At 39.5% G+C, this 25912-nt stretch overlaps 1 protein-coding gene across 10 annotated transcripts in view; it reads right to left on the bottom strand.

The window, feature by feature from the left end:
- LOC128782197 (mucin-2-like) overlaps positions 1-25912 on the bottom strand; it is a 77757-nt gene that overhangs the window by 31520 nt on the left and 20325 nt on the right. For 5 of the 10 annotated variants that reach the window (XM_053932419.1, XM_053932425.1, XM_053932421.1 and 2 more), the window contains exons 11-27: positions 25306-25494; positions 23637-24138; positions 22791-22907; positions 21730-21956; positions 20841-21020; positions 19410-19583; positions 18788-18933; positions 17215-17269; positions 15864-15980; positions 12698-12830; positions 11969-12040; positions 11398-11463; positions 10612-10863; positions 10007-10075; positions 9405-9488; positions 2132-2200; positions 1430-1492 (exon numbers count right to left, since the gene is read on the bottom strand). In XM_053932419.1, coding sequence (XP_053788394.1) covers positions 1430-1492; positions 2132-2200; positions 9405-9488; positions 10007-10075; positions 10612-10863; positions 11398-11463; positions 11969-12040; positions 12698-12830; positions 15864-15980; positions 17215-17269; positions 18788-18933; positions 19410-19583; positions 20841-21020; positions 21730-21956; positions 22791-22907; positions 23637-24138; positions 25306-25494 — 2515 coding nt within the window. The remainder of the gene's footprint in view (positions 1-1429; positions 1493-2131; positions 2201-9404; positions 9489-10006; positions 10076-10611; positions 10864-11397; positions 11464-11968; positions 12041-12697; positions 12831-15863; positions 15981-17214; positions 17270-18787; positions 18934-19409; positions 19584-20840; positions 21021-21729; positions 21957-22790; positions 22908-23636; positions 24139-25305; positions 25495-25912) is intronic. The other 5 variants (XM_053932426.1, XM_053932427.1, XM_053932428.1 and 2 more) reach the window with 3 other exon arrangements.

Below are 25912 nucleotides of genomic sequence, written 5' to 3'. Positions count from 1 at the left end.
CACTGCCCTTCATCTACCAGGTGTCCTTCTACTGCCTAACAGTGAGAGGCATACGAGTCCTCTGATTCTTAGTGGACCTCCCTCAAGGATGGAAGGGCTGAACTCTGTCGGAACCCAAGGTGTCCCTCAGACACTCTTGGATGTTCCGGGTCCAGGTCAGAAGCCTCTGAGACCCTGGCAGGCAGCCAGAAACCCCTGTGGTTTTGAATTTGACCCATGGAACAATTTACCAACTTTGCAGGAAGAACAAGAATTCACAAAAGTTTAGATATTATAATAGAAGTAGTCACAAAGTGAAAGGTAGGATTTTTGAGTGCTGTACAGGGGGGTTTTAGGCCTTGTACAGAGGGGTCTGAGTTTTGTACATGGGGGTCAGAAGTTCTAAGATGGAGGGATTTGGGCGTGCCCTGTCCTCCTTCTTTCTTCTTCCTATTCCCCATGTTCTTGGTGATGTTGGCACTCACAGATTGGTTTAGAGTAGAAAGTCACTGTTCAATATAGGTGATAGGCACTGGGGAAAAAACTATAAACATTTAATACGTAATGTGTGATATAAAAGATGGCACCAGCCCCTTGGGCGGGAGAGACAGAGAGAGACGCAGAGGGAGAAGGAGTCAGAGAGAATGTCAGGGAGTCTGTGTGCCTTGAGATAACATGCAATAAACTACCTTGAGACCAGACGACTGAAGACTACTGAGTCTTTCTTTGAAGGCACGGGTTGGAGGAGAGACTTTACCACCACCCAGAATCACCCCAATCTGGGGGAGATTCCAACAGAACTCCACCAATCTATTTCCCTTTCACTTTCCCTGATACTCCTTAGTCTTTTAACTTCCTCTCTAAGCTCGGCCACCAGTGAAAGGAAATGATTCACCTGTTCACACTGCAGGCAGGTTTCCTCTGCAATGCAGAGGAAATGTATGTAACCTCCATCTGGTTACATACACTTGTACTATCTACAGTTTTTGATTGCATAAAAACCATTGCTACCAGAAACCCCAAACCAACCAACCAACAGAAACACTGCACACAACACACAATAAACCTTACTAGCAAGAAAAGCTGCAACACTGCCTGCTTGCCCTGCCTGTGCGATCTGCCACACAAACTGCTGTGCCACTCCCTTGGAGCCGTGCCACGCCCCAGTTTGCCTGCTCCGAGTTGCCACGCTCTCAAGCGGCCTCTTTTAATCAGCCTGCTACTCAGCAACGGAGGAAGCAGTAATTTTAATCCCTGTGTTAGGTTCCACCACCACTTTTCCCTTCTGATAAATGTCTCACAATACTTCTGTTAGCACTAGTTTTAATGCTCCAGTATGTTTGCAATTAAGGATTGCTGTATTTGCCGACAGAAGCTGTGCAGCATGAAGGGAGATGCTGGCTGGGGACCCACATCCAAGTGACTGCAATTGTTTGAGAAGCAGACTTACCAACAGGAGCAGGACCAGGAGGTGCAGCAGCTCCTTTGGGCACGAAGAGAGGTCGAAAAGAGTCTGTTCACGGAAAGTAAATTTACTTTAGAGAATACAAATTAGAAAAAAACAAGGAAATGCACAGAACTGAAGTGGTTGCAAGGAAAGGCTATTACAGAAATGTCAGTGGTTTACAACAGGAAGAAAAGAAAAAGCCTTTGGTTTAAAAAAAAAAAAAGGAAAGAAAGGGAAGTTCCAGGAAGTTGAGGGAAGGGAAGAGAATGGTTGGGAAGGGAAGGGAGGAAGGGAAGAAGGCAGGAACAGAGGAAGGGAGGAAATTAAAACAGCAGTAAAAAAAATCAAAAATGAAACTCACACCCACCCACCATCAACGCTCCCCCCAAAAAAAAAATCCAACCTACCAAGCAACCAAAGCCAAACTAAAACCTAGAGTATCTATGCAAATAGGCACTAATATTAACACCATTACAGCATTCATTTTAATCCTTGTGTTTTAATCCCTGTGTTAGCTTTCACCATCCCCTTTCTCTTCTGAAAAATGGCTCAGAATGCTTCTGTTTGCACTGATTGTATTGCTCCATTATGCTGACATGTAAGTATTGCTGTATTTGCCTACTGAAGCTGTGCAGCATGAAGGGAGATGCTGGCTAGGAAAAACCCACATCCAAGTGACTGCAATTGCTTGAAGAGGAGACTTACCATCACTGTCACGAGCATGTGCTGGAGGTGTTCTGGCTAGCTGGGGTCCAATTCGACCCCAAAAAGATCCTATGCAGAGAAAGTAATTTTCAATCTAAAACATGTTTTCATTTTAAGAAACAAGGAAATGCACAAATATTGGTTTGTGACATAAAGGAAGGAAAAATCTTTGGTTAAAAAAAAAAACAAACAAATAATGAAATATGAAATAGTAAAATTAAAAAAAAACAATAAACAATCATGAACCAAACATGCACCCCCACCAACATCATCACTCCCCAAAACAAAAAGAATTCAACCACCAAGCTACCAAACCCAAACTAAAACCAAATATATCCACGGAAATAGCATCCATTGGAAAAAACCATAACAGTAGTATTTTTAATCCCTGTGTTAGCTTCCACCATTGCCTTTCTCTTCTGAAAAAAGTCTCAGAAAACTTTTCTCTTAGCACTAATTTTAATGTTCCCTTATGTTTATATTTAAGTATTGTTTGCCTACAGAAACTGTGCAGCATGAAGGGAGATGCTGGCTAGGAACCCACATCCAAGTGTCTGGAATTTTGGAAGGAAGGAATTTTGGAAGGAAGGAAGGAATTTTGGAAGGAATTTTGGAAGGAAGGAAGGAATTTTGGAAGGAATTTTGGAAGGAAGGAAGGAATTTTGGAAGGAAGGAAGGAAGGAATTTTGGAAGGAAGGAATTTTGGAAGGAATTTTGGAAGGAATTTTGGAAGGAATTTTGGAAGGAAGGAAGGAAGGAAGGAAGGAAGGAAGGAAGGAAGGAAGGAAGGAAGGAAGGAAGGAAGGAAGGAAGGAAGGAAGGAAGGAAGGAAGGAAGGAAGGAAGGAAGGAAGGAAGGAAGGAAGGAAGGAAGGAAGGAAGGAAGGAAGGAAGGAAGGAATTTTGGAAGGAAGGAAGGAAGGAAGGAATTTTGGAAGGAAGGAATTTTGGAAGGAAGGAAGGAATTTTGGAAGGAAGGAAGGAATTTTGGAAGGAATTTTGGAAGGAAGGAATTTTGGAAGGAAGGAAGGAATTTTGGAAGGAAGGAAGGAATGAATTTTGGAAGGAAGGAATTTCGGAAGGAATTTCGGAAGGAAGGAAGGAAGGAAGGAAGGAATTTTGGAAGGAAGGAATTTCGGAAGGAAGGAATTTCGGAAGGAAGGAAGGAATTTCGGAAGGAATTTCGGAAGGAATTTCGGAAGGAAGGAATTTCGGAAGGAAGGAATTTCGGAAGGAAGGAAGGAATTTCGGAAGGAAGGAAGGAATTTTGGAAGGAATTTCGGAAGGAAGGAAGGAATTTCGGAAGGAAGGAATTTCGGAAGGAAGGAAGGAATTTCGGAAGGAATTTCGGAAGGAAGGAATTTCGGAAGGAAGGAAGGAAGGAAGGAAGGAAGGAAGGAAGGAAGGAAGGAAGGAAGGAAGGAAGGAAGGAAGGAAGGAAGGAAGGAAGGAAGGAAGGAAGGAAGGAAGGAAGGAAGGAAGGAAGGAAGGAAGGAAGGAAGGAAGGAAGGAAGGAAGGAAGGAAGGAAGGAAGGAAGGAAGGAAGGAAGGAAGGAAGGAAGGAAGGAAGGAAGGAAGGAAGGAAGTAAGTTGCGGAAGTTGCGGAAGGAAGTTGCGGAAGTTGCGGAAGTTGCGGAAGTTGCGGAAGTTGCGGAAGGAAGGAAGGAAGGAAGGAAGGAAGGAAGGAAGGAAGGAAGGAAGGAAGGAAGGAAGGAAGGAATTTTGGAAGGAAGGAAGGAATTTTGGAAGGAATTTTGGAAGGAATTTTGGAAGGAATTTTGGAAGGAAGGAATTTTGGAAGGAATTTTGGAAGGAATTTTGGAAGGAAGGAATTTTGGAAGGAATTTTGGAAGGAATTTTGGAAGGAATTTTAGAAGGAAGGAAGGAATTTTGGAAGGAAGGAAGGAAGGAATTTTGGAAGGAAGGAAGGAAGGAAGGAATTTTGGAAGGAAGGAATTTTGGAAGGAAGGAAGGAATTTTGGAAGGAAGGAAGGAATTTTGGAAGGAATTTTGGAAGGAAGGAATTTTGGAAGGAAGGAAGGAATTTTGGAAGGAAGGAAGGAATGAATTTTGGAAGGAAGGAATTTCGGAAGGAATTTCGGAAGGAAGGAAGGAATTTCGGAAGGAATTTCGGAAGGAATTTCGGAAGGAAGGAATTTCGGAAGGAAGGAAGGATTTTCGGAAGGAATTTCGGAAGGAATTTCGGAAGGAAGGAATTTCGGAAGGAAGGAAGGAATTTCGGAAGGAAGGAAGGAATTTCGGAAGGAATTTCGGAAGGAAGGAAGGAATTTCGGAAGGAAGGAATTTCGGAAGGAAGGAAGGACGGAATTTCGGAAGGAATTTCGGAAGGAAGGAATTTCGGAAGGAAGGAAGGAAGGAAGGAAGGAAGGAAGGAATTAATTTCGGAAGGAAGGAAGGAATTTCGGAAGGAATTTCGGAAGGAAGGAAGGAATTTCGGAAGGAATTTCGGAAGGAAGGAAGGAATTTCGGAAGGAAGGAATTTCGGAAGGAAGGAAGGAATTTCGGAAGGAATTTCGGAAGGAATTTCGGAAGGAATTTCGGAAGGAATTTCGGAAGGAATTTCGGAAGGAAGGAAGGAAGGAAGGAAGGAAGGAAGGAAGGAAGGAAGGAAGGAAGGAAGGAAGGAAGGAAGGAAGGAAGGAAGGAAGGAAGGAAGGAAGGAAGGAAGGAAGGAAGGAAGGAAGGAAGGAAGGAAGGAAGGAAGGAAGGAATTTTGGAAGGAAGGAATTTTGGAAGGAAGGAAGGAATTTTGGAAGGAAGGAAGGAATTTTGGAAGGAATTTTGGAAGGAATTTTGGAAGGAAGGAATTTTGGAAGGAATTTTGGAAGGAATTTTGGAAGGAAGGAATTTTGGAAGGAATTTTGGAAGGAATTTTGGAAGGAATTTTAGAAGGAAGGAAGGAATTTTGGAAGGAAGGAAGGAAGGAATTTTGGAAGGAAGGAAGGAAGGAAGGAATTTTGGAAGGAAGGAATTTTGGAAGGAAGGAAGGAATTTTGGAAGGAAGGAAGGAAGGAATTTTGGAAGGAATTTTGGAAGGAAGGAATTTTGGAAGGAAGGAAGGAATTTTGGAAGGAAGGAAGGAATTTTGGAAGGAAGGAAGGAATGAATTTTGGAAGGAAGGAATTTCGGAAGGAATTTTGGAAGGAAGGAAGGAATTTCGGAAGGAATTTCGGAAGGAATTTCGGAAGGAAGGAATTTCGGAAGGAAGGAAGGAATTTCGGAAGGAATTTCGGAAGGAATTTCAGAAGGAATTTCGGAAGGAAGGAATTTCGGAAGGAAGGAAGGAATTTCGGAAGGAAGGAAGGAATTTCGGAAGGAATTTCGGAAGGAAGGAATTTCGGAAGGAAGGAAGGACGGAATTTCGGAAGGAATTTCGGAAGGAATTTCGGAAGGAAGGAAGGAATTTCGGAAGGAAGGAAGGAATTTCGGAAGGAATTTCGGAAGGAATTTCGGAAGGAATTTCGGAAGGAAGGAAGGAAGGAAGGAAGGAAGGAAGGAAGGAAGGAAGGAAGGAAGGAAGGAAGGAAGGAAGGAAGGAAGGAAGGAAGGAAGGAAGGAAGGAAGGAAGGAAGGAAGGAAGGAAGGAAGGAAGGAAGGAAGGAAGGAAGGAAGGAAGGAAGGAAGGGAAGGAAGGAAGGAAGGAAGGAAGGAAGGAAGGAAGGAAGGAAGGAAGGAAGGAAGGAAGGAAGGAAGGAAGGAATTTTGGAAGGAAGGAAGGAATTTCGGAAGGAATTTCGGAAGGAAGGAAGGAAGGAATTTCGGAAGGAAGGAAGGAAGGAATTTCGGAAGGAAGGAAGGAAGGAATTTCGGAAGGAATTTCGGAAGGAAGGAAGGAAGGAAGGAAGGAATTTCGGAAGGAAGGAAGGAAGGAATTTCGGAAGGAAGGAAGGAAGGAATTTCGGAAGGAAGGAAGGAAGGAAGGAAGGAAGGAAGGAATTTCGGAAGGAAGGAAGGAATTTCGGAAGGAAGGAATTTCGGAAGGAAGGAATTTCGGAAGGAAGGAAGGAATTTCGGAAGGAAGGAAGGAATTTCGGAAGGAAGGAAGGAATTTCGGAAGGAAGGAAGGAATTTCGGAAGGAAGGAAGGAAGGAATTTCGGAAGGAAGGAAGGAAGGAATTTCGGAAGGAAGGAAGGAAGGAATTTCGGAAGGAAGGAAGGAAGGAAGGAAGGAAGGAAGGAAGGAAGGAAGGAAGGAAGGAAGGAAGGAAGGAAGGAAGGAAGGAAGGAAGGAAGGAAGGAAGGAAGGAAGGAAGGAAGGAAGGAAGGAAGGAAGGAAGGAAGGAAGGAAGGAAGGAAGGAAGGAAGGAAGGAAGGAAGGAAGGAAGGAAGGAATTTCGGAAGGAAGGAATTTCGGAAGGAAGGAATTTCGGAAGGAAGGAAGGAAGGAATTTCGGAAGGAATTTCGGAAGGAAGGAAGGAATTTCGGAAGGAATTTCGGAAGGAAGGAATTTTGGAAGGAAGGAATTTTGGAAGGAAGGAATTTTGGAAGGAAGGAATTTTGGAAGGAAGGAAGGAAGGAAGGAAGGAAGGAAGGAAGGAAGGAAGGAAGGAAGGGAGGGAGGGAGGGAGGGAGGGAGGAAGGAAGGAAGGAAGGAATTTCGGAAGGAAGGAAGGAAGGAATTTCGGATGGAAGGAAGGAATTTCGGAAGGAAGGAATTTCGGAAGGAAGGAAGGAATTTCGGAAGGAAGGAAGGAATTTCGGAAGGAATTTCAGAAGGAAGGAAGGAAGGAATTTCGGAAGGAAGGAAGGAAGGAATTTCGGAATTTCGGAAGGAATTTCGGAAGGAAGGAATTTCGGAAGGAAGGAAGGAATTTCGGAAGGAAGGAAGGAAGGAATTTCGGAAGGAAGGAAGGAAGGAATTTCGGAAGGAAGGAATTTCGGAAGGAAGGAAGGAATTTCGGAAGGAAGGAATTTCGGAAGGAATTTCGGAAGGAAGGAATTTCGGAAGGAAGGAATTTCGGAAGGAAGGAATTTCGGAAGGAAGGAATTTCGGAAGGAAGGAAGGAATTTCGGAAGGAATTTCGGAAGGAATTTCGGAAGGAAGGAAGGAAGGAAGGAATTTCGGAAGGAAGGAAGGAAGGAAGGAAGGAATTTCGGAAGGAAGGAAGGAAGGAAGGAATTTCGGAAGGAATTTCGGAAGGAAGGAAGGAAGGAATTTCGGAAGGAAGGAAGGAAGGAATTTCGGAAGGAAGGAATTTCGGAAGGAAGGAATTTCGGAAGGAAGGAATTTCGGAAGGAAGGAAGGAAGGAATTTCGGAAGGAAGGAAGGAAGGAATTTCGGAAGGAAGGAAGGAAGGAAGGAAGGAAGGAAGGAAGGAAGGAAGGAAGGAAGGAAGGAAGAAGGAAGGAAGGAAGGAAGGAAGGAAGGAAGGAAGGAAGGAAGGAAGGAAGGAAGGAAGGAAGGAAGGAAGGAAGGAAGGAAGGAAGGAAGGAAGGAAGGAAGGAAGGAAGGAAGGAAGGAAGGAAGGAAGGAAGGAAGGAAGGAAGGAAGGAAGGAAGGAAGGAAGGAAGGAAGGAAGGAAGGAAGGAAGGAAGGAAGGAAGGAAGGAAGGAAGGAAGGAAGGAAGGAAGGAAGGAAGGAATGAATTTCGGAAGGAAGGAATTTCGGAAGGAAGGAAGGAAGGAAGGAATTTCGGAAGGAATTTCAGAAGGAAGGAATTTCGGAAGGAAGGAAGGAATTTCGGAAGGAATTTCGGAAGGAAGGAAGGAATTTCGGAAGGAATTTCGGAAGGAAGGAATTTCGGAAGGAAGGAATTTTGGAAGGAAGGAATTTAGGAAGGAAGGAATTTAGGAAGGAAGGAATTTAGGAATTTAGGAATTTAGGAAGGAATTTAGGAAGGAAGGAAGGAAGGAATTTAGGAAGGAATTTAGGAAGGAATTTAGGAAGGAAGGAAGGAATTTAGGAAGGAAGGAAGGAATTTAGGAAGGAATTTAGGAAGGAATTTAGGAAGGAATTTAGGAAGGAAGGAATTTAGGAAGGAATTTAGGAAGGAAGGAAGGAATTTAGGAAGGAATTTAGGAAGGAATTTAGGAAGGAAGGAAGGAAGGAAGGAAGGAAGGAAGAAGGAAGGAAGGAAGGAAGGAAGGAAGGAAGGAAGGAAGGAAGGAAGGAAGGAAGGAAGGAAGGAATTTAGGAAGGAATTTAGGAAGGAAGGAAGGAATTTAGGAAGGAATTTAGGAAGGAAGGAAGGAATTTAGGAAGGAATTTAGGAAGGAAGGAAGGAATTTAGGAAGGAATTTAGGAAGGAAGGAATTTAGGAAGGAAGGAATTTAGGAAGGAAGGAATTTAGGAAGGAAGGAAGGAATTTAGGAAGGAAGGAAGGAAGGAAGGAAGGAAGGAAGGAATTAAGGAAGGAAGGAATTTAGGAAGGAATTTAGGAAGGAAGGAAGGAATTTAGGAAGGAAGGAATTTAGGAATTTAGGAATTTAGGAATTTAGGAATTTAGGAAGGAAGGAAGGAAGGAAGGAAGGAAGGAAGGAAGGAAGGAAGGAAGGAAGGAAGGAAGGAAGGAAGGAAGGAAGGAAGGAAGGAAGGAAGGAAGGAAGGAAGGAAGGAAGGAAGGAAGGAAGGAAGGAAGGAAGGAAGGAAGGAAGGAAGGAAGGAAGGAAGGAAGGAAGGAAGGAAGGAAGGAAGGAAGGAAGGAAGGAAGGAAGGAAGGAAGGAAGGAAGGAAGGAAGGAAGGAAGGAAGGAAGGAAGGAAGGAAGGAAGGAAGGAAGGAAGGAAGGAAGGAAGGAAGGAAGGAAGGAAGGAAGGAAGGAAGGAAGGAAGGAAGGAAGGAAGGAAGGAAGGAAGGAAGGAAGGAAGGAAGGAAGGAAGGAAGGAAGGAAGGAAGGAAGGAAGGAAGGAAGGAAGGAAGGAAGGAAGGAAGGAAGGAAGGAAGGAAGACAAAAATAGTAATACCAAAAAAACCCCCAAAACCAGCCACCCACCTCACAGCAAACACTACCCATGATCAAAAAAATCCAACTTACCAAGCAACCAATAGCAAAGGAAAATAAAAAAACCCTAACCAAAGGGCTCCAAGAGAAAAAATTAATTACTGTAGTAATTTTAATACCTATGCTATCATCCACCATTCCCTTTCTTTTCTGAAAAGTTATAGAACATTTCCATTAGCACTATTTTTATTGCTACATTACATATACACTTAAAGTTATTGTATTTTCCTACAGAAGCTGTGCAGCATGAAGGGAGGTGCTGGCTGGGGACCCACATCCCTGTGACAGGAATTGCTTGAAAAGGAGACTTACCAGCAGGAGCAGCAGCAGCAGCAGGAGGAGGAGGAGGAGGTGGCGATCCAGTTGCTTCTGGTTCAAAGTGAACTTGCAAAGATTCTGTTCGGAGGAAGAAAATTTTAAAAAGCAAGGAAAGGCACAGAAATGAAGGGGTTATGGTTGCAAAGAAAGGCCATTACAGAAATGTTAATGGTTTCTAACAGAAAGAAAGGAAAAAAGACTTCATAAAAAAAAAAGACGGAAATGAAAAACAGTAACAAAAATCAAAAACTGCAAAAGAAAACACCCACCAAATCAACACCACTACTACCCAATAACAAAAGATTCAATCAACCAAACCCAACCCAAACCAAAAATAACTAAGCAAATAGGGACCAGTAGGAAGGTCCAGGAAGGGACCAGTAGGAAGTAATTTTAATCCCTGTATTAGCTTTCATCATCCCCTTTCTCTTCTGAAGAAAGGATCACAACATTTCTGTTTGCACGAGTTTTATAGCTCCATTTTGTTTAAAATCACATGTTGTTCCATTTGCCTACAGAAGCTGTTCAGCAGGAAGGGAGATGCTGCTTAGGGACCCCCATCCAAGAGACTATGATTTCTTGAAAAGCAGACCTACCATCAGGAGCAGGAGTAGGAGCAGGAGGTGCAGTGGCTGCTTGGGGTGAAATGAGAGGCTGAAAAATATCTGCTCAGAAAAGTAAGTCTTAAAAACCAAGGAAATACATAGAACTGAAATGATTATTCTTGAAAGGAAAGTCTATTACAAAAATGTTAATGATTTATAACAGAAAGAAAGGAAAAACCCTTTGGTTATTAAAAGAAAATTAAAAAAACCTCAAAGCTATTAAAAGAAGTAGTGAAAGAAAACAATCAAAAATCAAACACCCACCCACTCACCACCATCACCCTGCAAAACCAAAAATAATCCAACCAAACAAGCAGCTAAACCCGGACTAATATCAAAAATATCTAAGCAAATTAAGGACTTATTATAAAAAAAAACCCTTCAGTAGTAATTTTAATCCCTGTGTTAGCTTTCACCATCCCCTTTCTCTTCTGTAGAGTATCTTCTAATGTTGTTCTTTGTGTTAATTTTATTGTTCCATTATCATTACAATTAAGTGTTGTCACCTTTTCCTACAGCAGCTGTGCAGCATGCAGGGAGATGCTGCCTAGGAACCCACATCCCAGGGACTATAATGTCTTGAAAAGCAGACTTACCAACAGGAGCAGGAGCAGCAGCAGGAGCAGCAGCAGGAGCAGGAGCAGGAGCAGGAGCAGGAGCAGCAGGAGCAGGAGCAGCAGCAGCAGCAGGAGCAGCAGCAGGAGCAGGAGCAGCAGCAGGAGCAGGAGCAGCAGCAGGAGCAGGAGCAGCAGCAGGAGCAGCAGCAGCAGCAGGAGCAGCAGCAGGAGCAGCAGCAGCAGCAATAGGTCTGCCAGCTGCCTGAAGTGAAACATGGAGCTGAAAATTATCTGTTGAGTAAAAGTAAGAATTAAAAATCAAGCAAATGCACAGATTGGAAATGGTTACGGTTGAAAGGAAAGGCTGTTACAAAATGTTAATGGTTTATCACAGAAATAAATGAAAAACCCTTTTGTTATTAAAAAAAAAAAAAAAGGAAAGAAAACAATGAAAAGATAAAATAAAAGGAAAAAATCAAAAAGCAAACACCCACACACCCATCTCAACCACTCCCAAAAACCAAAAAAGTACAAGCAACCAAGCATCCAAACCCAAACTAAAACCAAAAAAACCCTCCCTCGAGGAAATAGGGGCCAATAGAAAAAATATTCCAGTAATAATTTAAATCCCTGTCTTAGATTTCACCATCCCCTTTCACTCCTTTAAAAAGTATCACGACATTTCTGTTTGCACTATTTTAATGCTCCATTATGTTTTCAATTAATTGTTGTTGTATTTGCCTACAGAAGCTGCACAGCATGAAGGGGGAAGCTGGCTAGAAACCCACATCCCTGTGACAATAATTTCTTGAAAAGGAGACTTACCAGCAGCAGCAGGAGGAGGAGGTGGTGATCCAGTTGCTTCAGGTTCAAAGTGAACTTGCAAAGATTCTGTTCGGAGGAAGTAAATTTTAAAAAGCAAGGAAAGGCACAGAAATGAAGGGGTTATGGTTGCAAAGAAAGGCCATTACAGAAATGTTAATGGTTTCTAACAAAAAGAAAGGAAAAAAGACTTCATAAAAAAAAAGACGGAAATTAAAAACAGTAACAAAAATCAAAAACTGCAAAAGAAAACACCCACCAAATCAACACCACTACTACCCAATAACAAAAGATTTAATCAACCAAACCCAGAATAAAACCAAAAATAATTAAGCAAATAGGGACCAACAGAAAAAAAATAACAGAAGTAATTTTAATCCCTGTGTTATCTTTCACCATCCTCTTTCTCTTCTGAAAAGTCACAGATCATTTCTGTTTGCATTAGTTTTATCACTCCATTATGTTTAAAATCAAGTATTGTTGTATTTCTCTATGGAAGCTGTTCAGCATGAAGGGTGATGCTGTCTGGAAACCCATATCTAATAAACTATAATTTCTTGAAAAGCAGACTTACCATCAGGAGCAGAAGGAGCAGCAGGAGGAGGTGAACCAGCTGCTTGGGGCACAAAGTGAACTTGCAAGGATTCTGTTCAGAGAAAGTAAATGTTAAAAAGCAAGGAAATGGACAGAACTGAAGGGGTTTATGGTTGCAGGGAAAGGCTATTACAGAAATGTTAATGATTTATAACAGAAAGAAATGAAAATCCTTTGGTAAAAAAAAAAGGAAAGAAAGAAAAAGAGAAAGAAAGAGAAAAAAATAAAGGGAAAACAGAAAAAAAGAGAGAGAGAGAGAGAAAGAGAGAGAGAAAGAAAGAGAGAAAGAGAGAAAGAAGAAAGAGAGAAAGAAAGAGAGAAAGAGAGAAAGAGAGAAAGAAAAGTAATTAAAAAAAAATCCCAAAACGAACACCCCACCCACCCACCACCACCACTCCCCAAAACCAAAAAACCAATCCAACCAATCAAGGAACAAATCCAAACTAAATCCAAAAAAACCACAATCAAAGAGCGACCAATAGAAAAAAACATACAGCAGTAACTTCAATCCCTGAGTTAGCTTTCACTATCCCCTTTCTCTTCTGAAAAATGTCTCAGAAAGTTTCTCTTTGCACTGATTTTATTGTTCTCCATTATCATTACAAGTAAGTGTTGCTCTATTTTCCTACAGAGGCTGTGCAGCTTGAAGGGAGATGCTGTCTGGGAACCCACATCCCAGTCACTGTAATTGCTTGAAAAGCAGACTTACCATCAGCAGCAGGAGTTAGAGGCTCAGCAGCTAAGGGTTCAAAGTGAATCTGTGAAGATTCTCTTCCTGATGTTAATGCTTTCACTTTGGAAGCTGCCAGTGAGTAGAGATCCATAAACGGTCTAAGCATGTGCTTTAAATAAAAGTAGAAGGAATCATTAGTGCCAGGCAAGCTACACTTAAATGCCAAATAGCACACATCCAGATTTTTCACAAAAGACAGAACATTTTCTTTAGCAAAGAGATCAAATACAGTTTGTAAGCCAGGCAGAATGTCAGTCCCAGGATTTAAACATCAAAACCATCTAACACTGCATTTTCTATTTTTTCTAGAATTGAATATTAAGATCGTTGAGGAGCAGGGAATGAGTCCACACCCTAGTTAGAAGATGCTTTGATGAGATGTTTTCAAGCATGCAGTACAGCATTGAACTCTTGATACAATTTTGTCATTTTATTTAAATACAAGACTCACTGCAGGTTCAATTTCTGTTCACAAAAAATTGCCACACAGTTTCAGGCTAATGTTCACACTTCCAAGATGATTCAATTTACTAATCCTTCCACTCCACAGCAAAAAAAGGAACTTGGCAGTAACAAAAGAAACATCACAAACCTACAGACCTCTGAAAACACATAATCTGATTACACTATAACTGGAAAAATGTAACTATTTCCATGTATGCAGTGGAAGAATGTCCCAGTTTTGTTATATTGATTGGATTGATGATAAAGTTAGCAGGACAAGAGAGCACAGATGATTTGGCAGTACTGGTAACTTTGTATCTATCCCAAGTAGTCTCAACTGATTGTTGAAATTATTAGTCTCCTTTACAATGGTTAATCACATTTTATTTGTTATAATTTTTCCCTTCAGCTACACTGGTCTTTTGAATGTAAACCTGTGATACAGACAAAAATCAGCTTAGTACCACAAACAGGGATTTACGAAGATTTTTGTAGTTTTTTCCTTTCCTTGGTTTCACATTGCTGATTTTGAGAAAAGATGTTAACACAGCTAAAATCAATCAGGTTATTTCACTGTGGTTTCTAGGAAACAGCAGTGGCAAACTAACCCATATCACATCTTTTGTCATCAGAAAGAATCTCCAAAATGTCTTGGTGCTGTGGTTCTAGTCTTAAAAGGGGATTCCTGCAGATTATAAGGCCTTTAATTGAAATGTGCTCATCACACACTAACTATGGCAGTTCTAGAGGATGTGCCTGCAAACAACTCCACTGCTTTTAATGACAAGTGTTCCTAAAGTGATTCCTAACTCCTTACCTCACTCAAGATTGCAGGATTGCCCTTAATACAGTTTGGCATAGAGTAAAACTAAAATCCATTAGGTGGCCTCTGTCTATAAAAGGCAAATTTTGTAATAAAACCTCAATCATGAGCTTGATAAAGGAATCAAACAGGAACTAGGGATGAGGGCAGAGGAGAGAGAGAGGGGAAAGGGGGAAAGAGAGGTGGGGAAAGGGAGAAAGAGGAAAAGGGATGGAGAAAAGGAAGTTCACAGTGACACAGACTGTGAGCCATTGGTGCTGTTTGTATATGTGCTGAGTTACCAAGTGCACCTGAGGCTGCCGGGTGAACAAGAACTTTACAATTCTGCCCCATCAGCGAGCTCTCCAGCACGGACTCTACTATGTTAGTTAAACCGCAAGCACTCTGTGAAAATATGAAATGCAATTTTTTCTGTTTCTGATTCTCTTCCGGAGAGAAAGAGGGAACAGGCTGCAGATACTTCTGCAATCATTGTGAGGTCAAAAAGAATGGGAGTTGGGATGGGATAAAAAGAAGAAAAGCAACAGCATCCACTACCAAATTAGAAAAGCAGGATTTAAAAGCTTGTGATTGCCACAATGCCTCCTGTGAAAAGACGCCACCCATGGAACCTTTTGTGCAGCTCTAAAATGGATCATCACTGTACTGGGGAAACATTTGTAATTCTACCCTTTGATGGAAAAGTTGATCTGTGCTAATTAAGCTTCACAGGAATCTCCAAGCATTACATATTCCATATTTCCATCTTTTCGTGTGGAAACATGATAATGCACATATAATTTATATCTTTATCAGGCATGTATGCATGCAAGAGAGCAACAGTGAGAATTCTCCAGCTTAAAATCTACCTTTCTTGAGTGTTTGATTTTGTGACCCCAATCCTGCAATTATATACTGCATTAGAACAGAAAATCTACAATAAATTGGAAGGAATTGCTGCAGAAACTTACACGCTGTCTGCAATACTTACTTTGTCTAAGATCTTTGCAATTTACTTTGCAAAGTAAAGTGCAAAGTAAAGTGCTCTCTCTCTAATTCAGACAGAGAAGTACAATGAAAGAAATATGTTCTCACTCTGCCTTTTGTTCTCTCATTGGGTAAAAAAAATCTGTCTTGGCACTAATATATTCTGCACAGCTATAAAGACTAATGGATAGTTTCTGCAGAAGACATCAAACTTAAAAACAATCAGGAGGTATTGCACTGAATCTATGTTCAGAGCTGAAAATATGGCACATTTTCTGTTAATTTCTCTTTTTTCCCACTCATCGTTTTGTCCTAAGAAAATTAGTATTTTGAAATTTGCAAGTCTTTAAACCTACATGAGCAAAATAGCTTCTGTATTTAAACATTCTAAATAGCAGTTTCTTTTAAATGAGGAATGCTCAAAACCCACAACTGATTCTAGACCTGTGGGTTGAAAAAATCTGATACTGACCAAGAAGGAGGATGAAAATCTTCTCTTTTTTGTTTGGTTGGTTTTGTTTGTTTGTGGGGATCTTACTTGGTTTTAGTTTTGTGTTTTTTTTTTTTTTTTTTTTTTTTTTTTTAACTAGTCTTGTGTATATTAATGGGAAAAAAGAGAGGGAGGTAGAGGGATATTAATTTTCAGGCACATATACTTCTGTCCATGTTTGTATTCCCATCGGTTATTTAACGCTGTAACTGCAAAATTAGAAGTTACCATCATCTCTGAAATACCATGTGCAAGAGTATACATGGAAATTGTCTTTCAACTGTTGACTGCAATAGTTTTGAAGCTTTTTGCTCTCCACATGCTCAGAGCAGTCCATCTGCCAGTTGTGTCTCAGATGCCAAAAATGAAAAAAAAATTAAAAAGAAAAAAATTAAACAGGATTGGCTTTAGACTCTAACCTGGAATGCCATAGCCTCTGGCCTGTCCCTCACTGCTTCCTCTGAAAGGGTCTCCAGCTGCAGGCTGGGGAGCGGCGTGGCTGCTGCAGCACCTGATGCCATGGCCTGCTCTCTGGCCTAAAGGGAAAAAACCCCAGCATCAGTGATAATTCTCCTTCAGACACACCAGCTGGGATGAACTGAGTCATCAGTCCATTGAGTGGACTTGCATTGATCATTGGACCTAACATCCATGAATAAAGTACAACTGACTGAATTTTCATTGCAAATAAATCTCTAATTCACAGTGCTGGGCAAGAATGCTACCAAAAAAGAAAAAAAAAAAAAAAAAAGCACCTTGCCCTGGTCAGAAAAGAGAAAGGCCAAGGACATAGCACATATGCATATGTATTACTGTAAAAAACATGGCAGTTGCTGCATGACATTAACTTCCAAAGTTTGAAAGTATGAAGATGGTGGTGGCACAAAGGAAATTGTCTATCAGCACAGTTTGCTGTAGGTGAAACATGCAGTTTAGGTTCTGTCACCTTCCATGAACATTAAAGGAAAGAGACTTGCAAAAGATATCTGAAAATATAATTAAGAACAGTTTTGGTGAATGCAGAAACTAAAATAAAGAAGAGAATCCCATGTTGCTAGGCATTAAAGATGTAGTAAGGGAAATCGACACTCCAAGGTAATGAAAACCCTTCTTTTGCTCTATGCTGCTCTCGATTAAAAACAGTTATGAAACCATCTGCCATTAGAGCTAGAGTTGAAAATAGTCCTTTCTCCTAAATAATTAATAGGTACATCTTTATTGGACCTTCAAATAGTCCTATACCAGGGCACAATTGTACAAGTCAGAGGGAAAACTTGAGATTACTGCTAAGTTTAAAATATGATTTTAAAGAATACCACAGAAGTTTCTGACCACAGATTATGATTTCCTGCCTTTTCTTTTCCTATTTATGATGTTTCATAGGTTAAAGTAGCAGACACAAAGCCAAATGTTTTACGGCCACCAAGTATGTGAGTTCTCATTATTCAGTAGAGGGTTAACTCCATAACAATTGCCAATTTTTTGTGTGTTCCATTAGTCTTCACTTGTCAGCCAGAAATAATGCGCAGTGAGGGAAGGAAAGTGAATTTTGTCATAACTTCTACATTTAGAACAAGTTGGGTGTGTACTACAAACCTGCATTTTATTTCACTGTGGTTTTTTAAGATGGAAGAAGTTGAGGGGGGAAACTTCAACACTAAGGAAAGGAAGTTGCTTTGCAGCCACTTCTCTCTTCCCCCGCGAATAAGCAGTTGTAAGGCTTTGGCATGTTTGGAAACACAAATCAGAGGGAATACTTCAAATTCTTACCTCATTCAGGGTGGCCTCCACAGCTTTCATATGATTAATGATCAACTCTTTGTCTCTATTATAAAAGAAAAAACCAAAACAAAACAACAATAACAATGGAGAACTTTATGGAACTGAAGCTCTACCAATGTAGAAATCAGTCTTCTGCTACTTTATGGCTGTCATAAATAATTTATGGCTGTAAAATAATTGTTGATTATTATTATAACAGTTATAAACTGTTAGGATTTTCTCTCTTTTTCATATCTTCAATGCAAACTCTAAAAATAGTTAATGTACCACTATTTGGTGCATTTCCATATGAAAGATGCTTCTGTTGAGGATAAGCATAGATGTAATGATAGGCCTATCAATGAACAACTATCATGGCTTGGACATAGAGGTCATAAGAAGTCTCTAGCAGGATGGTATTATAGTCTTGCATTGGAAAACACAGACAGATTCTGTTTATTTCATCTGCTTTGTTTATATGTTCCAAAAGGAGCAAAAAACCCTATCTGTTGTGAAGAGTTGCTGTAATAATGAAGGGAAGGGTAGCTTTCTTTGTTGATATTCTGCTTTTTACAGGGAAAAAAATGCCAGTTTTAAAGTCACTTCACATTAAAATAACCTTTACTGGATCTATGTATGGCCACAAGGAATGCTCTTTACTGAAATGCCCAAAATAGTCTGGGGCAGGATTAGCTTGTTAAACATTTAATTGAGGACAATAGGAATTGCATTATTTCCCTGGTGCATAAAACCCTTAAAGGTTCTCAGATGTTGTTCTTCAGAGGTTGAATGATCCCAAGTATGATGGGAAATTTTAATTAACTAATTTTTTTTTAGATCCTAGCCATGGAACAACAATATTCATAATACATATTTCATATTATGATAAGTATTAGAAAACGAAGTCTGCAAAGATTTATTTTTTCATATGGTGTAAAAATAACTTAGTAATAAGCTCCTTCAAGTCAAGGGGGCTCCTTTTGACTACCAATCTTTTCAAGACCAGTGCCTGATGAGCCTTTCCTTTCACTCTAGGTTGTCTTGTAGTGGTGTGGGGATTAGGGCTAAATCCAAAACTCCCTGAAATCAGCAGGAGGATCTATCTTGTACCACAGGAAAGGCTAGGTCCAAAATGGGTTTCAGTCTCTTTGGTGGCAAAGACCTGTCCCCTAGATGATGCTTTTATATTTACTATAAATAAATTGTATCTGTCTACAAAAAGATGGTGTGGAAACACAGAGAACAATAAACAGAACTTTAAGGATCTTAAGTAAACAGAACTTTAAGGATCTGCCAAAGAGATGTTATCAGAGCAGTAAGATAGCACAATATTTTGTTCGCCAGTAATTTCAGCACCCAGAATTTGAAGCACTATTATGGGATAACTGCATAAAATATATGACCTAGTATTTTGAACTAACACTTTTGTTCTTAGAAGACTATCCCTGAATTTAAAAATAAAAGAGACAGATTACTTTTCTCTTCTAACCTTACACTGTCCAGGGCTAAAACACTGCCCATGGAAGTAGGAATTGAAATTTTTATTCATTTTAAGTGACATCCCCCAGGCCCCAGGGCTCACTTTACTCCCTGTTCAAGGGCAGGTTCTGCCTCCTCAAGAGTCTCCCGCAGCCACTGCTGGTCCTGCTTCGTGTCTTTCAGGAGTCTCTTCTGGTGATCCAGATCTCGGTCTCTGCTCCTCAGCTCCTCCACTGCATTAGAGAGTCTCTGCCAGCAGACAGAGAGCAGAGTTACTCTTTAGCCCAAAGAAGCTTCACTTTATGCCACTGGCTACTGACCAACGTGGAAGACAAACTGATTGCAAAGTAGATTTGGACCACTGCATACTAAGGTTTTATGAATTTCCTAGCAAAAGCATTACTGACTCAGTAGTTTTTAGTATATTTGCTATGTATAAATGTGTTTTAGAAAACAAAATGATCATAGGCAAAAAAACCCAAAACAAACTTCCATTGCAGACTTTTTCTTAAATTCTTAAAAATAAAACATAGATAGCTTTAAAAAAAAAAAAAAAAAAAAAAAAAAGTAGTCTTTGAAGTGTTTTCTCAGTAGCCTAAAATTCCAGCAGACTGAGTAGTGTGTGTGTATTTACTCCTGTTATTTTAATTACACAAGGACTGCACTATTTGGCTTATTTAACAAAAAGTAAAACTCGGGTGACTGTTCCAGAAGAATAATCTTACCATCAGAGATACACTGGAGACTTGGCTTCTATCTGTGTCGATAAGTGGGCACGATTCCAGTCTATTACTCAGCTCCTGAAGCCGTCGCTGGTGCTCTTGTAAAAGCAATCTTGCCTCCTGCTCACGCTGCAAAGCATTATTTAACTCCTCCTGCATATTGTCTTGGTTGATTTTCTGGAAAGAGAAACAAGTTGTGCCTGATTCTGTTAACTATATTCAGTGGCTTCCCTACCACTGAGTGAGTTCCACTTGCAAACATACCAAATTCTAAAACAGATGCATGCTTAGGATTAGTCTTGAAGTTTTTTTAACATGAAGACAGATCACTGAACAGTAAGACGGCAGACCATTTAATTACTGTGTTTCTTGTAAAGAGCATTCATGTAAAGTCTTGGCATACATTATTCTATTCAAATTAGCACCCTAGGGTGCAAAACCTCAATATTTGGAAGGAAAAATATGCAGATCAATGTTCAAAATTTTAGTGGATAGCTTATTAATCCTTGTAAACACCTTTGTGGACTGTTCTTCTCCTCCAAAAACTGTTCCAGAAAGAAGAAATAATTCTTCAAGGAAAGTCGTCATCTGCATTTCGACTACAATCTAAAATGTGATAATTTTCATCTAACTGTCCCAAAACACTAAGGGAATAAGAGCTGTTGAGAACAGAACTGAAGATGATTAGATATTTTTGAGTAAAAAAATAAAAATCCATTTTACTAGCTAGGAACAGGAAGGACAATGGGTGAGGCATCATCTAGCAGATATTCTCTGCTTGGAAGTGTTTGGATTGGGACACACTGACAGGTTCTACCAACTAGGCTTCAGGTTAGGGAACCCACAGCATTTCAGTAACTCAATCAGCAACAGCAAAAGACCCAGAGGAATTTTGTGCATTTGTGCTACAGAGAATGTAGGAAAAGGCTTTTTTTCCCCTGCCATAAAGTTACTTCTTCAGGGAAACAGACCCACTAAAATTTGTATTGTATTTATTATAACATTCATCAACATCCATACAGAGTCTAAACTGCTATATTTATATTTCATGAACTTCTCATGAACATTCTTATTGAATACCCTGACTTTACTCCAGCTGACTTTACTCTGTTGAAGTGAAATCTTCTTTTAGGATACATAAATCATCACATCAACATTTCCAACAAATGGGAGAACCTGGACTGCCGAAGACCAAACTGCAATTTATACAGGATACCTCCTTCTACAAACCAAAAGGAAACTCCAGTGGAAAAGGGGTCTTTCTAAATACATCTGTTTTCTAGTTTAGTGACATTTACAAGGCAAGGTTTCTGTAAAATTCTGTTGAAAGTAAATCAATTTTATGCTTTTTTTTCCAAAAGGACACAAATCAAAAAATGTGTAGAAAAGAGAATCTCTTTTAAGGAAGAGAACCTCCAAATCAAATGTACTTACATGCTGAAGTTCATTTAATTGCTCTTGCAGTCTGTGGGCTTTTTCAGCATCTTTTTGCATCTCATTGCAACTCCATTTGCATTCTGCAAGCTGCAGGTGCAGTGAGTGGGATTCTACCTCTGCTGCATGAAGCCTTCGTGAAAATTCAAATATTTCTTGCTGCAAGATTGCTATGTTTCTCTGTCAGCAAACAAAAACAAGTTGATGGGCTATAAAATCTGCTATTTTAGCAATAAAAGAAATAATATTTAAGACCCAAGAAAATGAAGACAAAACTATCATTTTTTTTCTCCACCTCTAAAAGACATACACAAGGGCAAAAGTCTGAACCTGTCACCTACCAACCCTACCAAGAGCTCCTGCAAATTCTGTTTACAAAGTACTTTTTTCACCTAAAGTCTAGTATAAAAGATTATTGGAAAAAGAGTTTATCCTTTCATTTTGGTTAAAGGGAAGAAGGCTATCTTTACTGAAAGAAAGGATGGTAAACATGAGAAAGTAGAAAACCATAATAAAAAGCATAATAATAACCATAATAAAAAGCAAACATTTACATCAAGCCAAAAGCAAATTTGTTCTTATAAGCTAATAAGAACTGATAGAACTTGAAAAAAAATCTTTTACTTGGATACACTAAACCTCCTCCAAAAATTCTTTGTCAATAAAAGACAAGACCTATTCACACCCTAATGTGTGACAAATCAACTTCTGAGTGTCCATATAGTGGTACTTCATTGTCATGGACTCATCACCAGCCTGAAACAAAATAAATGGCGCTATCAAGGGAGCTTCACCGTTGCTGTAAACCTTCTGTTTCCACGAAGGAGGACTGTAAATCTGTTGCTGTAAACCTTCTGTTTCCACGAAGGAGGACTGTAAATCTGCTTACTGTGCTGGGCAGTCTGTCATACAATCCAGCTTCCAGGGCCTGGGCATTTACTCTGCGGAGCCCACGAGCCAGCCTCTGTATCAGGGAGTCCCTCTCCAGGAAAGCTCTGCACCCACAAGGTTTCCCTTGAACTGTCTCCATCAGTATGCTCAGGTTGTCCATCAGTTTTGCAAAGCAGTTCCTGGCTGCACTGATAAGGGAGTGTCCAGAAAGCCAGGAGCGTGCATCTTTAAGAAACATCAACAAAAAGGAAACATCAAGCAGGTTATTAGTTCCCATTTCTTGTAATACCATGTTCTTTTTAATTTATACAGGATAGAACCTGTAAATATTCTGAAGCACAGAATACTGATTCTGAAACACTGTTCAAACTTTGCTTTTAAAGGATATGAATTAAAATTATTGAAAACAGCATGCTCAAAGAAGAAACTGCCTGAAACTGAATCTAAGCACATTTGATTCAATCACAACTTTTATACCAATTTAGTGTTTAGCCTTCTGGGAAATGCATCGCCTCGTCTTTCTCCTGCTATTTCCCTTTATTCACACAAATTATCCCTCTTTTAATATCCTTTCTTTCTGTGACAAAATTGTGGGGATTCTGAAACTAGAGATTAATAAAGAACCAGGGATGGCAGCAATGCAGATGAACCAAGGGAGCCTGTATCTGTTCTCACTGTAAATAAACTCTAGAAACACTCTCCAGCCTTCTGCTTCCATGGCTATATACACTGAAAGGATAAAATATCCTATCAGTTGTTAAAGAAAATTAATCTGTTCCAACAGTACAGAGATGTGATCATTCAGAGAATGCAGAAGATAAAATGCATTTTACCCTGCAATAAAATTACTCCTTCAGGGAAACAGCCCCACTAAAATTGGTATTGACTAGCTCAGGATATAACTTCTCGTCAAAGGTGACTACCATAATATTCAGAAATATCTCTTCAGAGCTATGATCCAGAATAGTTGAGATAAAATCATAAAAATGGAAGTGATATGACCACCCTGACTTATTTTTTTATTATATTTCTGCTACAACAATATATTGTTAAAATTACCTTGTTTACTGAGAACATCCTCCAGTTCAGAGATGGAACTGACTATTGCAGTATAGAGGTTAGAGCTAGTCAACCAGTCAAGTGCTTCAATACAGTCAACTCCTTCCTCTTCAAAACCTGGGAAACAGAATTGCAGCTAGCAGGATAAGGGAATCACTAAGATATGGCACAATGCTACCTCCAGCTTTTACAGAAATTACAAAAAAAAAGCATATAAACAACAAATTAGTCAGGACAATTTAGACCGTTTTAAGCATGCTTCCAGAATTACTAAAAAACAAAAAAAACCTAGATGAACCTTCTAATTTGGAAAACATTTTTGAGGGAAGTATAAACTGGTCTGGCAACAGAAAGGGCAAGTAGCCATAATCTCTAAAGAAAATTTCAAAATCCAATGCTAATATTTTACCTGAATCAGAAAGCAAATTTTGTGGGTTTTAGTAGGAAATAAATATTAAAAATTATTAAAAAAAGAAGAGGAAATACCTTTTCTAGAAAAAAAAAAAAAAAGGTGACAGTTAATAATTTAGGAACACTGCAAGATATTTACCACAGAGAAGATGCGGTAGCACCTAGTTCTGAAATCCGAAACACAAATATCAAAAATATCAGATAGTGTTGAGTTCATGTGCATAATTGCAATTTTACCTGCAATGCTTAAAATAAGACTAGGCATTTCCTCGTAGAGTGAAATACGTTTGTCAAGCAACATACAAAACACAAATCCATAAATAATATTTGTCCAAATGTCATTAAATATGTCTTTATGACCCAGCAATAATAATAATAATCTTGCTCTTTGTTATTCCCTAACCATGTAATTTGACATAAGAACATTTCACTCACATGACACATGCCTGCCTCTGGATTCTCCCACACAAACTTGAATTCCAGTGCATCCTCTGGAGCCATCTGTCCACACGAAAAAAGTACAAGAATATCGGGCCAGAGCCCTCAGCCTGTTAGCGGCCAGAACTGCAATCACAGCTCTTCGGAAGACATAAACCAGGTGCTTGGCTCTTCTCTGCCTCAGCCTGCCTTCGCCTTGGCTGTTTTCCACATTAGTAGGGAGAGCATAAAGGAGGCTGATGATCCTCTGGTTCAATAATTTGTGGTGGTTCACCTGCTCCTGAAGAATGTCTCTTTGGCAAGACACAGCGCACAGTCTGCCATAGAGAGGACATAGGGCCCCTGACAGCAGTGCACAGGCTGCCAGTAGGGATGAGCGTGCCTTGTGAGCATTTGCTAATGTATCTGTCATGGAATTGTTTTCGTGGGCCAGTTTCTCGCAGATTTGTTCAAGGCCATACAGTTTTTGCCTGGTTTTCTGCGCTGTTTCTTCACATTCCTACGACAGAAACAAACCAAACAAAAACAGAAGAAATATTAACTAGATGGTTTTTACCTAGACAAGAGAAAAAGAAAATTCTTAGTTTTGCCATTCAAATGATGCATCAAAGGAGTCAAAGATTCTTAGTAATGATAGTGATGAAAGTATCTCTTCTAGTAAACAATTACAGAATCAGATGTATGAAACCAAAGCAATGGTAGGAGGGAAATTGACATGATCATCAGCTGCAAATTGGACTCTGATTTCTAACAACAATCCACCAATATGGTGACAGCTCACAGAAGGTCCAACACTGCTTGTCTGCCCACAATACAGTTTTATGAGTTGACTTAACAATAGTAGTAACATCCTCCAGTTTCAGAGAGCAAGCCAGTGTGAGAGGAAAAAGGTAAGGAAGGCTGGAACATGAAACTAGACAGATTAGATTTTTCAGTATGCAAAGACTTCCAGTCCTGAAATCTGCATCAACTACAGCATTATTCTCTGAAGTAAGTTGCAGCATCTCACAAATAACAAGGGACATCTATTTCCTTTATTCACAATGCTTTTAATTGAAACAGGTGTGAAGGAATGTGATGGTAAAGACCGTAAATGGTGGTTGTGGAATAATGGGTAACATTTTGGATTGCAGGATTGCAAATAACTCATCAAACAAGCAGTGGTAGTTTCACACTTTAAAACCACTTCTCACTGTAGTATCAGTAAAGCAGAGTCACTACCACTGTTCTTAGGATCTGTACATATGTAATTAAATTTATCCACAAGTAACACCACATTATTGTTACTCCATACAATCTCTGCAAATGATGATGCTGAAAAAGTAGCTGCTGCCCTCAGTAATTCTTAAAAAAAAGGAAATTCGATCTTACAGGTTTAGCATTCTCAAAAAAAAAAAAAATACTACCACTGTAGATGAAATCAGGCTTCTCAGCTGAGGCTGTAAACCAAATTCTCTTCAACAAATGTTTCAACAAAGTCATTTATTTCTTATTGTAAATGATGTTAATATTATCACAGTGATGGGTTGGTTTGTTGTTTGGGTTTTTTTTACTTTAAAAATATACTAACATTCCCAAATGACCTTAAACTGCTAAGGGGCTTAAATTACTGAAAGAATCCATTACATGGTACAAGAAAAAAAAATTGAAGTTCCCAGCACCATACCTGTGCTCTTGCATGAACTTCTGCAAGGATATTGGAGTACTGCTCTTCAAGATATTGCTCTTCTTTCTGCCTGCAATGTTCCTGTGCTTTTAACTGTTCAGACATTTTCTCAAAAGCCTCCTCCTGCTTCTGCTGAAGGTTGTTCATAGTGTCAGTTTTGTGCTTGCAAATATATTCTAGGTGGGATATCTGTGTGACAAGCATTTAAGAAGAAATTATTTACCTTTTCACTTTGAGTCAAGCACAGACTATTCCAGCATAAAACCTAAACTGTAATTTCTTCAAGATTTTCAATAAAACTAAGTAAAACCCTTGCACAGCAGATGAATTACTTGGTTCCCAAAACAAAACTGAAATATATTTTGAAACAAAGTATTTTATTTGGTTTTAGTTCTGCCATCCTTTTACCACCTTGCAGATATTTGTCACCTCCTTTGTAGGAAACCTGAGCCAGACACTTCAAACATTTTTTTTAAACAATTGTATTAAATTTTAGTGTATTAGTAAATTAGTAATCCAAGTATATACTTTAGAAATGTGTAATGATTGCAAACAATAATTTAAAACAGCATTTCATTTTTTGTTTTGTTTGGGTTTGGGTTTTTTT

Source organism: Vidua chalybeata, chromosome Z (assembly GCF_026979565.1).
Source record: "Vidua chalybeata isolate OUT-0048 chromosome Z, bVidCha1 merged haplotype, whole genome shotgun sequence".
Taxonomy (NCBI): Eukaryota; Metazoa; Chordata; class Aves; order Passeriformes; family Viduidae; genus Vidua; species Vidua chalybeata.
This window is presented reverse-complemented; position numbering and strand designations above follow the sequence as displayed.